This window comes from Nicotiana sylvestris, chromosome 6, assembly GCF_000393655.2.
Source record: "Nicotiana sylvestris chromosome 6, ASM39365v2, whole genome shotgun sequence".
Classification (NCBI taxonomy): Eukaryota; Viridiplantae; Streptophyta; class Magnoliopsida; order Solanales; family Solanaceae; genus Nicotiana; species Nicotiana sylvestris.
This window is the reverse complement of record NC_091062.1, coordinates 141793416-141805941: the sequence shown is the minus strand read 5'-3', so window position 1 is coordinate 141805941 and position 12526 is coordinate 141793416. Positions and strand designations below refer to the sequence as shown.

At 35.1% G+C, this 12526-nt stretch overlaps 1 protein-coding gene across 1 annotated transcript; it reads left to right on the top strand.

Annotated features, from left to right (window-relative positions):
* The first annotated feature begins 412 nt into the window (after positions 1–412).
* On the top strand, positions 413–2980 carry LOC104247827 (transcription factor MYB4-like). The gene is made up of 3 exons (XM_009803950.2): positions 413–1020; positions 1256–1385; positions 2264–2980. The coding sequence occupies exons 1-3, from the start codon at positions 888–890 to the stop codon at positions 2832–2834; spliced, it is 834 nt and encodes a 277-aa protein (XP_009802252.1). The 5' UTR covers positions 413–887; the 3' UTR covers positions 2835–2980.
* The last annotated feature ends 9546 nt before the right edge of the window (positions 2981–12526 follow it).

The window sequence follows — 12526 nt, the reverse complement described above, 5'->3', positions numbered from 1 at the left end:
ATTGAGTTAAAAGCAAATTAGGAGAAAAAATAAGACAGAAGGCGGCAAAACACCTTTAACGTTGGCGGCAGAAATTTTGGAAAACTAATAAAGTAGGTTATAGGTTTGAGATTTGGAGTTAAAATAGAAAAAAAAGTAAAGGTTAAAATAGAATTGTAGAGTAATAAGTTAGGGCATAATTGGAAAGAAAAATAGGAAACAATCCCACCACATCAAATCGGTTGTTTCATAAAATAGGACTTTTCATTGTTCTGGAACAATGAATTTAACAATATAATACAACCAATTTTAATGAAATAATCAAAAAAAATATTGTTTTGGAATAACAATACAATACGATACAACGGGAACAACCATCCAAACAAGCTGTTAGTCCACGCTCTAATATATGTAGCATCGTGAGCGCATAATCAATTAAACGTGCTTTTTTTAAATTGAAGAAAGATATATCATTAAGACCGATAGTGAAATGATCTTTATATTGACCGAAAGTATTATATATGATTTTTCTTATTTGAATTTAAGTTATATGAACCGATAGTGTAACGATTTTTATATAACGTAAGTATAATTTAAGTAGATAATTTATCGTTTATTGTAGATCAGTATAATCAATATTAGTAAAGAAAAGTAATCACAATTATTTATTAAGTAATCTGATTGCATAAAAGATAAAGTCTTACTTAATGTTTGTATGTGAGAGAGAGATCCAATGTAGAAATGGGAATCTGTTCACAAGCATAAATAAATACGGTCATTTTGCTTCTTCTAGTCTTGAGTCTTGAGAGCTTTTTGGCATTTCTTTCGTCCTTTTGGGAAAATACTTAAAACCAAGGAGAATTCATTGAAGAGGAAAAAAACGACTTATCAATTTCACAAGAGGAAGAATGGGGAGAGCTCCTTGTTGTGAGAAAATGGGGCTGAAAAAAGGGCCATGGACTCCTGAAGAAGATCAGATCCTCATCTCTTTCATTCAACAAAATGGCCATGGCAACTGGCGAGCCCTTCCTAAACAAGCTGGTAAATCTATTTTCCCTTTTTTGGTCCAAAAATGATATCGTCCATTTTTTTGGACGCCGATGAATCTAGGGTTTAAAGTCAGTGGATTTTGAATTAGTTTTGTCATATACATTTTAACCTTTTTCATAAATCCGTTTCTAAATCTATTTTGTTTTATTAAACTTTTCCTGAGATTTTTTACGAGTGAAACCTATTACTCATTTTGTTTGGTTATGTCAAATTTTTCATCACTTAGGACTATTGAGATGCGGGAAAAGTTGCAGACTGCGGTGGACGAATTATTTGCGACCAGATATAAAGAGGGGAAATTTCACAAAGGAAGAAGAAGATACAATTATCCAGTTACATGAAATGCTTGGCAATAGGTTAGTTTTTTATTTTATTTTGGATTAAATTTCTTATATCAATTTCTTCTATACCTTCAAATTAAAATCCTAATCTTTTTCTTCTCCTTTTTATTGCTAAAATTAATTAAACTCTGCACATGATAAATTACCCTTAAAGCTGAATATTTTTGTAAGATTATGGTCTTGATCACATTCACTAATGCCTTGTGTGCGGATAATCATTATGCCAAAGGGGGGAGGACTCAAAGAAAAAGACCCTTTCTTTTTTCTTTTTTTTTTCCTTTTTTCTAAAGGCAATAGTACCTTAGATTGCGGATTTTTTTTATAAAAAAAAAACTTTTATCTTTACTTTCAGAGAGTACTTAGAAAATGGAAAAGAAAGATTTAGTATATCTAAGCCAAAGAACACTGAACACATATCTTATTTTTTAATTTCCATGTCGTTTTGTTTCTTTCAAGGAATAATACAAATAGAGGGGAAAAAAGATTCGCTTAGACAAGTTGGTAATTAGAATATTATTTAATCAAATCTCATTTGCTTCTATGCATCAACTGTTAAAAAATCAATGCACATTGCTAACATCTCCTTAGGATTTTGTGACACTATTATTAAAATTTAAGCACCACGTTATGTTTGTCCTCTTCTCTTAATCTACAAATACTTGTTGGATTTAACTTATACATACTGATATTTAAAGAACTTCTCTTCTAATAGTTAGTAACTTGCATTATCTTTAAACTAATATACTAATTTCATTTTTTTTACAGTCAGATACTTATCATTATCTTTTATATGACCTGATAATATAAAAAAATATTTTATATATCACTGTATAAAAATTAAACCTCTATTAATGTTCACCTTATTGCTAATAAAAATTTGCCCACATGTGCAGATGGTCAGCAATAGCAGCAAAATTACCGGGACGAACAGACAATGAAATAAAAAATGTTTGGCACACCCACTTGAAGAAGAAGCTCAAAGATTATAAGCCTCCTCAGAACCCCAAAAGACACTCCAAAAATCATGATTCCAAGGGTCCTACTACTTCTGAGTCATCCAATAATTCTCATCTTACTTTTATTTACACACAAAAACACATTATTGATAGCTCAGTGCCAGCTCCTAACTCACCCCAAATTTCATCTAGTACTGAAATGTCAACTGTGACACTAGTCGATGATCATCAAATGGTGATTAAGCAAGAAGAAATGGAGTCGTCGGAGTATTTTCCAGAGATCGATGAGAGTTTTTGGACGGACAAATTATCAACGGACAATAACTGGAGTAATACTCATGATCATGTTATGGTTACTGCTGATCAAGAATTACAAGTTCAATTACCATTTTCCAGTTTGAAGGAAGAAAATGTGGACATGTTGACTACAAAAATGGAGGATGACATGGACTTTTGGTACAATGTTTTCATCAAGACTGATGACTTGCCAGAATTACCAGAATTTTGAGGGGTCTATATGTCAATTTTGGTTCTTCTGTAAATTTTGAGGTAGTGGTATCTAGCTAAAAGGTTTTAGGAATTTTTGGAGTCGTTAAGTTTGAAACTTCGTGTTTGTAATTTTCTTGACCAGAAAATATTCCCGTGTTTGGACCATTTAGCTAGTACTAGTATTAATACCCGCATGATGTGCGGATTATGATCCTTCTAAATTCTATAAATTAAAAAGAACAAATTATATGAATAACTATTGACATAAACTTAAATATCATAACCTAATATATAGCCGGTGATACAAATAAATAAAAATACAATATGATTCAAAAATAAATACTCATTCCCTTTCAATTTAAGACTGTTCCAAAAGAATGACATATTTCTGTATTTGGAAATAATTTAACTTTAAATTTTTTATTTTACTCATTTTACATATAATGAGAAGTTCTTACACCCATGCAAATATCATGGCCCACAAAACTATTAGGATCATAAGTTTCAAAAGTTTTCTTTTTCGTTCTTAAATTTCGTGTCAAGTCAAACTATTTCATCCATATTAAAACTGAGTAAAGTCATACTATATAAAGTAATAACAAATAAAAATACATTTAGTAATATCTTAATTTAAATTATTAAAATATATTATATTATTATCTCAACATAATAAATTCTCACATCAACATCAACTTCTACCAACCTAAAATTACACGGTGACAAATTAATATATACATACATAATAATTTATTAACAATCAATATATTCTAACTTTTGGGAGTTACTAACTTATAAAACATTTGGATCATAATTTGCTCAATAATTTTGCTAGTTAACTTAAATTCTAACCACACAATTAAAGTCACATTGTTTTTAACAATTTAAATATTACCTTTGGGATATATTTAAGATTAATATATTATAATTGAATAAATGTTAACCTACTTTAAATATTTTTCTTCCACGACGCACATGTACTAAAAGAAGATGAGTTCTTACATGTAATTCTTAATTAAATGAATCTTACCTTATGATTTTACGATCTACTTTATTTTGTGCAAATAGCAATCCCAAATAGTATAATTATATTCATCTATGTGTTTACCCTATCCAAATCTATTTCATTCTAATTGACACACACACACACACACGTAATATATATATATTCGACCCCATCGGTTGCTCGATCAATTGGCTTATACAATTTGAGAGAACATAAATATCAACAACGCGATAAAAAGTCATTGTCCATACCTGAGCCATTAGAGAAGAATCAATCCTCCCTTATTATATATTTTAGCAAAGCAACTGCTAGCACTAATAGGAAAAAAAAAAGATGTATGTATTGCTTCCAAACAATTGAGATATAAAATAAATTATAAAATATTGGATAATTAATTTTATCGAGAGGCAACACAATTGACATTTGTTTAGCCAATGTCTGAGTCGATTCATAGTTAAACATTATCCCTAAGGTAGTTACGAAAGTTAAGTTTTGATCCAACAACTCGGTAATTATGATTATGGGTTCGAGCCTAAATTTTTTAGTCTTATTTCTAGTAACAAACATGTTTTTGTTTTTTTTTGTTATTTTTGTTGTGAACTCAAATTTCAAAATACTCTTTCTCATTATTTAGAACAATTCGCCTCACCCGTTGAGCCTCCTGTTTGAATTGGAGCATTTATGTGTTGATTAGCTTTCCTAATTAATTAATCAATCAATTCAAATTTAACTTTCTTTCCATTCAGATTCAAAAGAATCTTATTTACTATCTTTCTATTTAAATTTAAATAAATATCCTGTCTTTCAATTTAAATTAAATACTATAACAAATATTGTCATAATTTGCCAAGTGGCTTTATATTAGCTTGCCACTTGGCTTAACCATAATGCACACTTGTTGTATTGCCATGTGATTTTTTATTAGCTTATCGTGTTACTTAATGTCCTTACTCATTGCTCTACTTTTAGTATAATATAATGAATATAGTTTTGTATTACCCTAAAATTTAATTTAACATTGTTCTTTTGTTCCGTAGCTCCAATTATTTTGTTTAAATTTATCAATAATATTATTTTTCCTATTTAATTATTTTATTAAACAAATTTAAAGTGTAGACCCCTTCAGATTACTTCTATTCTCCTCTATATACATTATTTTCTATCATATAATATTTTAATTATTTTTCATATTTCGTGTTGTATATATAATATAAACATTATCGTATTATTTTTTTAATTCTTAAAAATATGCCAAAGTTTAAACGAAGAATTTCTTTTATTATTTTTCATAAATCTACACGTTAAGTAATTATTATTTAGTATTATATGCAATAAGCAATTAATTTTTTGTTTTGTTTTCAAATAGAGTTTTGACTTTAATTTTTTTATAACTTAACTACATGGCAATTTTAATTACATCTTTATATTGTTAATTTGTTGTTTGGTGTTATTTCATTGTAAATGTTTTAAATTTTAGGTTTATAAATTATGTTTTCAATTGCGTGATATTATTCATATAATATATTTTTTCTCGTAATAATTTATGTCACACCTCCTTTTTCCGCACCAGTGAGGGTACAAGGGAGTTTTTCCAATTAAAGGACAATCGAAACGGGATTGATTTATTTATTTCAGAGTCGCCACTTGGGAGATTTAGGGTGTCCCAAGTCAACAATTTTAATCCCGAATCGAGGAAAAGAATGACTCCATATTACAGTCTGCGTACCAGAAATCCGGATAAGGAATTCTGTTAACCCGGGAGAAGGTGTTAGGCATTCCCGAGTTCCGTGGTTCTAGCACGGTCGCTCAACTGTCATATTCGGCTTATTTATCTGATTTTAAATACAATTATGAACCAATGTGCAAATTTTAACTTTTAACCGCTTTATTATTATTGTTTTTACAAGAATGTGAACATCGCTTAAAACACGTCTTTGGACTGCGTCACATGAAATGCACCCACAATCCGGAACGCATTTTATTTGATGTTTTGAGATTTGGATTTGGGTCGCATGAAATGCACACCCAAGCTTAAGAAAGTAAATTATTAAACACGCGCCTAAAGAGACTATCGCGTTATTATTTTGGGGAGGCCGTGAAATTCGCTAAACGACCCTCCTGAATTCTAAGTAATTTTAAACAAGTATTTACTGAGGGCTCCGCAATTTGTATTTTTATTCGGCGAGGCTCATCTCATTCATATTTTTTAAAGGAATTTGCAACGTCGTGGACATGCATCTCGAACCACGTTACAATCAATGTACCCGCGATTTTAGAGACACATTTCAACTTCGTTGAGATTTGGATTTGGGTCACATAAATGTGCACCCGAGTTTAGGGAGATAACATCATTAAAGGCGCGCCTAAAGCAACTAGCGCATTGTTATTTTGGGTGGGGCCGTGAAATTTGCTAAACGGTCCGTCCCGGAATCTAAGTGTTTAATACATATATTTTGTGAGGGCTCCGCAATCTGTACATTTTTATTTGGCAAAGCTCGTCTCGTTTTTATTATTTGAGGGCAAACTTAAGGCAACTACGATTTTCTACCAATGAAATCATCCGAGGTTAAACAAAAAAAAACAACGATTCTAACAGGTAATAACATCCATGGTAAAAATGAAAAATAGAATAACCTCGTTCATATGCTCACATTTACTTTAGGCATGCAGTAACTAAACATAGAATAAACATTTTTAACACAACAACAAAAATTGCATTGTTGACATTCATAAATATCGAATATTCTCATTTTTTGCCTTGAACCATAATATGCAAAACGAATGAAATGAAACAAAGGACGAAGAACACCAACCTTCGAACCTCGACAATCCTAGAACGACAAACAGTGCCTCCTACGGAACTCGAACCGGACCTCACTCGACGAGGAACAATGATGAAACCTCGGACGAACACCTCGACGTACCGGACCTCGACGAACCAAAGTCGACCTCGACGGAAAACAGAAAACTCGGCCAAGAAGGATCGCAGCAACCCACAGCTGCTCGCGAAAGATGAAACAACATCGACAGCAGTAAGGTCGACGCGAGGGGGGCTGCTGACGGGCGTTTGGACGGCGTCGACGTGAGGAGGATGAAGCAGAAAAGAGGTCGTTTGGATGCGAGGAAGGAACAGCTGTGCGTTGCTTGGAATCGCAGCAACGACTGCTTGGCACGCAGCAATAGCTGCTCGTTGGACTAAAATGGCGGAACTGCTGGGTTCTTGTTCGGGCTGTGCGTGGGGGTGGTGTTTGGACGTGATGGTGATGGAGTTGGGGGATGGTTATGGCGTTTTGACGTAGGGTCGACTGCTGCAGCGATGGTTGCTGCTGGACTGGTTTCAGTTGACGACGAGAGGGTTTTTTCTAGTTTTTTTTTTTTTTTGGGACGGGGGGTGCGACGGTGGCTTTGGTGGTGGGAAGCTTAGGAGGAGGAGGGGTGATCGTTCATGGTGGTTTTGGGCAGTAGGGTCGACAGAGTTGGGAGGAGACGGGGTAGGGTTTTTGTTTTTTTGTTTTTGTTTTCAGTAGGGTTTTCGTTCCTTTTTCTTGAGGAAGAAGACGGAGGAACAGTGCCAACCCCTCCAAAATTTTCCAAAAAGTCCTCCTCCTTTCAAAGTTTGTCCGTGTATTTGTATAGTCTTTGCCCAGAAAAATGAGCCCCACGCGTGGTGGGGTTCGAGGCTTATGTTCCCCACGCGTGGTGGGGTTCCCCGTGTATGGGATTCCGTCCGTGTTCTCCACGTGTGGCGGACTCGGATTATTATGGGCTAAGTCCGAAAATTAGGCCTAAAACCGGGTAGTTTGAACCCGAATATTATTCTTTTGCCCGGACCCGAGAAATAGGAACACGTTGCTTAACTAGTCCTATGTAAGCAAAATAACTACCAAAAATAAGACTAGTATTTAAACAAAACTATATCTTTTTAAATATTTTTCAAGATTTAAAATAGCTACAAAATATTAATAAAACTATTTTTTGTAATTTTCGTTTTTTAAATATTAAGATAAAATATGAAGTAATATTTTTTGTATTTTTCAAAGTTAAAATGACTATAAAATATTAATAAAACTATTTTTTGTAATTTTCGTTTTTTAATAAAGACAAAATATAAAGTAATATTTTTTTTGTATTTTTCCAAAATTAAAACGACTACAAAACATTAATAGAATTATATTTTTTGTAATTTTCGAATTTATATAAAGTACCAAAATAAAGTACAATTTTTGTATTTTTCAAGTTTATGAGAAATACATAAACTAAAATTTATATATATATTTTTGTGATTTTTTCTTTTTGCAACGAAATAAAGTAAAATAGTTAAAATGGCTATATTAGACCCAATTTCACATATTCACGCTAAAAATGTGAAAATTCTCGGGGAGGGTCAAAAATCACGTGCTTACAGCTGCCCCTCTTTGACTGGAAACACGAAGAGTTTTCCGACAAAGAACGACTAGACATGTTTTTGACCCGACCATTATTTGGAGGGACCACACTAGGGAAAAAAAGAAGGGATGTGACCGAGCCCTGGTATCTGAGCTGCCTACATATCCTTGGTTATACAGGAATCAAGTCACGTGTAGTTCGGAAATGAGAGAGATGGTAGAGTGTACCGAGGTGAGGAGCCGATCGAGGTGCCGTTCCGTTGAGGTTCCGGTCCGCGGTCCTGTCGTTACAACAAAAAATGAAGACTGAAAAAGACTAACTAAGCCTATCAGCTACTAGTTACAGGGATTCCTATCTGTAAGTCTTCTGAAACTTGGTCTTGAGTCTTGAATGGTGCTTCATACAGACTTCAGATTTGAACCTTGATACTGCTAGTTGTAGGTGCTAGTTCTTGAGCGGACCACATCTGTTCTCCACTTCCGTACCTTGGGTTCTTTTCCCCTCTTTTCTCCTCTTGTTTTCTTGTTGTCTTTTTTTGACCAGCCTTTTGTGAATGCTGGGGATTTTTATTGCTTCCTGCTGGGGATTCCTGTTGTATTCCTCTGCTTTATTGATTCTAAGTGTGCTCCTTTCTCATATGAGCGGGCTTTTGACTTCAATACTTCAATTGTATTCCCTTATTCTCCAGGTGGGTGCCTGATTTCTATTTCTTTTATCCTTGTTCTCCATGTGGACGCCTGATTTCTTCCTTCCTTTGTCCTTATTCTCCCGGTGGACGCCTGATTACTTCTTTTCTTTGTCCTTGTTCTCCAGGTGGACGCCTGATTTCTATTTTTCTTTGTCCTTGTTCTCCAGGTGGACGCCTGATTTCTTCTTTTCTATGTCCTTGTTCTCCAGGTGGACGCCTGATTTCTTCTTTTCTTCGACATACAACAAACTCCGTTTTACAGGCGGGTCTCCTATTGGTAAGATTAAACTTAGGAAGTGCGTCTCCTATGGTGAAACTAAACTGAGGAAGTGCGTCTCCTATTGGTAATGTCATGCCTGCATTCATACTTGTGGGCGACCTAGAATATGGAATGAACAGACAAAATGTATTCCCGCATTATACTGGTGGGCGACCTAGAACTTAAATGTATTCCCGCATTTTACTGGTGGGCGACCTAGAACTTAAAAGTATTCCCGCATTATACTGGTGGGCGACCTAGAACTTAAATGTATTCCCGCATTATACTGGTGGGCGACCTAGAACTTAAATGTATTCCTGCATTTTACTGGTGGGCGACCTAGAACTTAAAATGTATTCCCGCATTTTACTGGTGGGCGACCTAGAACTTAAATGTATTCCAGCATTTTACTGGTGGGCGACCTAGAACTTAAATGTATTCCCGCATTTTACTGGTGGGCGACCTAGAACTTAAATGTATTCCCGCATTTTACTGGTGGGCGACCTAGAACTTAAATGTATTCCCGCATTTTACTGGTGGGCGACCTAGAACTTAAAAGTATTCCCGCATTTTACTGGTGGGCGACCTAGAACTTAAAAGTATTCCCGCATTTTACTGGTGGGCGACCTAGAACTTAAATGTATTCCCGCATTTTACTGGTGGGCGACCTAGAACTTAAAAGTATTCCCGCATTTTACTGGTGGGCGACCTAGAACTTAAATGTATTCCCGCATTATACTGGTGGGCGACCTAGAACTTAAATGTATTCCCGCATTATACTGGTGGGCGACCTAGAACTTAAAAGTATTCCCGCATTTTACTGGTGGGCGACCTAGAACTTAAATGTATTCCCGCATTTTACTGGTGGGCGACCTAGAACTTAAATGTATTCCCGCATTTTACTGGTGGGCGACCTAGAACTTAAATGTATTCCCGCATTATACTGGTGGGCGACCTAGAACTTAAATGTATTCCCGCATTATACTGGTGGGCGACCTAGAACTTAAATGTATTCCCGCATTATACTGGTGGGCGACCTAGAACTTAAAAGTATTCCCGCATTTTACTGGTGGGCGACCTAGAACTTAAAAGTATTCCCGCATTATACTGGTGGGCGACCTAGAACTTAAATGTATTCCCGCATTATACTGGTGGGCGACCTAGAACTTAAAAGTATTCCCGCATTTTACTGGTGGGCGACCTAGAACTTAAATGTATTCCCGCATTTTACTGGTGGGCGACCTAGAACTTAAAAGTATTCCCGCATTTTACTGGTGGGCGACCTAGAACTTAAATGTATTTGAAATTGTTTCCCCGTTCTTCCGAGAAAATTTTGACAATTGGTAGAAAATTTTCTGCCCCGGTTTTTGGTGACTTCCCTGGCGTTGCCTCTCACTGCCATCATCAATCCTTTGTTTTCCTGCAGCAGACAAAAGGATTTAATTAGTTTTAATCGTGGTGGTAGAGGGTGCCTTTCCGGCGGATGATTTTTCCTCTCTTCCCCTTTTCTTGCTCTATGTCCCCATAATTGGTTAGTGGACAAAATTGCCTGCTGGGGGTCTCTAGCCTGCTGGGGCTGGTTTTCAATTTGTTCCCTTTTCTGCTTTTCTTTAAGCACATGCTGTGGGAATCTGCTTTTACTCCTGAAACCATTCCCTTTGGAGCTTACTTCCTCCAAAACTGCGAGGCACGATTATTGCATTGCCTAGGGCCGGCTTTTAAGACTGTTTGTGTTATCCTGCATTGGATGAACTCCCCTTCGGTCTCTGGTAGTAAGCTTTGAAAAATCCTTTTCAAGACAAATTTTTAGGAAGAGAAAATAAAAGATAGAAAAGGAGAAAATCTTTCTGAACCAATATTTGGTGGGAGAAGAAACTCAGAAGAACTTATCTGGAGGACATGACTGGTCCTCGTGATCATGTCGTGCACCATAAATTCCCGACCCAGTCTATTTGTATCAATCGATTTGCCTGATGGTCTGACTTGCTGGGGATGATAAATGAGTGTCCATTTCGTTGCGAATATGGTAGCTTTTGTTGATTTGTCTTGTCGCCTCATAGTGCCCTTCGAGGGGTTTTCACTAATGAGACTCTCTCTTTCTCTCATCTCCCGGCGCCTTATGGTGCCTGTGAAGGTTTTCACCGATAAGACTCTCTCCTTTTATTTCTTTCGAGGAATCGGGGTGTTGTAGATACGACCCTCTCTTCTGGAGATTCCTTTGATCATCGATTCATTCCCAATCTTACGATCCTCTTCTTTGCTGGGGATCGGTGTATTATTCTCGGTCTTATTTGCCTGACTTGGCATCTCTTGGACATTGATCGGGAGGTCTTTTGGACGTTGATGTTGGTTTTGGTGTGGGGTTAAAGAAAGGCTATAAAAATGAAAATAATTTGATGGGTGATGTGCTACAACTTTTGGAATCAAACCTTTGTTGGAACTTAAAACATAACCTCTGCCCCAGTTTTCTTGCTTGGGGAATTTTATTTTTTACACTTATGTTGAGCTATGTGCGTTACGCACATTGTGCCTATTATGCACACTATGTACATTATGCATCCTATATTCACTATGATGCATATATATATATATATATATATATATATATATATATTATCTAGAGAACATTATCGGAGAAAATGTAGTCACCACCCTCCTAACTTAGCTTAATTTTTTTGTAAAATAGTCTTGTAAAATTTGCATGCGATGATAAAATGCCACCAATATCTTTTACTCCTATATTACCATGAAACTCAATGAAGTGACTTTTACTTTCCTTTTTTTTTAAAAAAAAATGACGTTCAGGTATAAATGATAAATTAAAAAAAATTATTTTAACTTGTTAAATAATTCATCATGAAAATTTTAAGCAGATTGGAAGTGTATTTTTAAGAGCTAGTGACTTGACATTAACATGGCAACTCCTTTCTACTATCATTTTAATTTTCTATAAGGAGATGGCGCAACTCATTATTTTTTGTACTTATGATATTTAGCCAATGGATTTCACATAATGAAATCCCATTTTAATTACATTGTCCACATTTTCTGTTGAAAAGTCTGTTTCTCTCTTAAAGTATCTGCTCTTTATTTTCTTTATCGCAATGATGTCTTCCTTAAAAAAAAACAGATATACACGTAATTATGGTGCGTTTTTACATGATTTTATCATCATGTAATTCAAGCATGGGCGGCTGCAGCTTAGCTTAGCAGCAGCGGCGAAGTTACGCTTGGCCGAAAAATTATACTACGTATAAAGTAAAATATTACTTGTTATATTAAAAATAGATTTTAAACACCTTTGCATAGCTCACTGACAACCAAAATTTGAACACCCTTATTAAATTTCCTAGCTTCGCCACTGCTTAGTAGTAT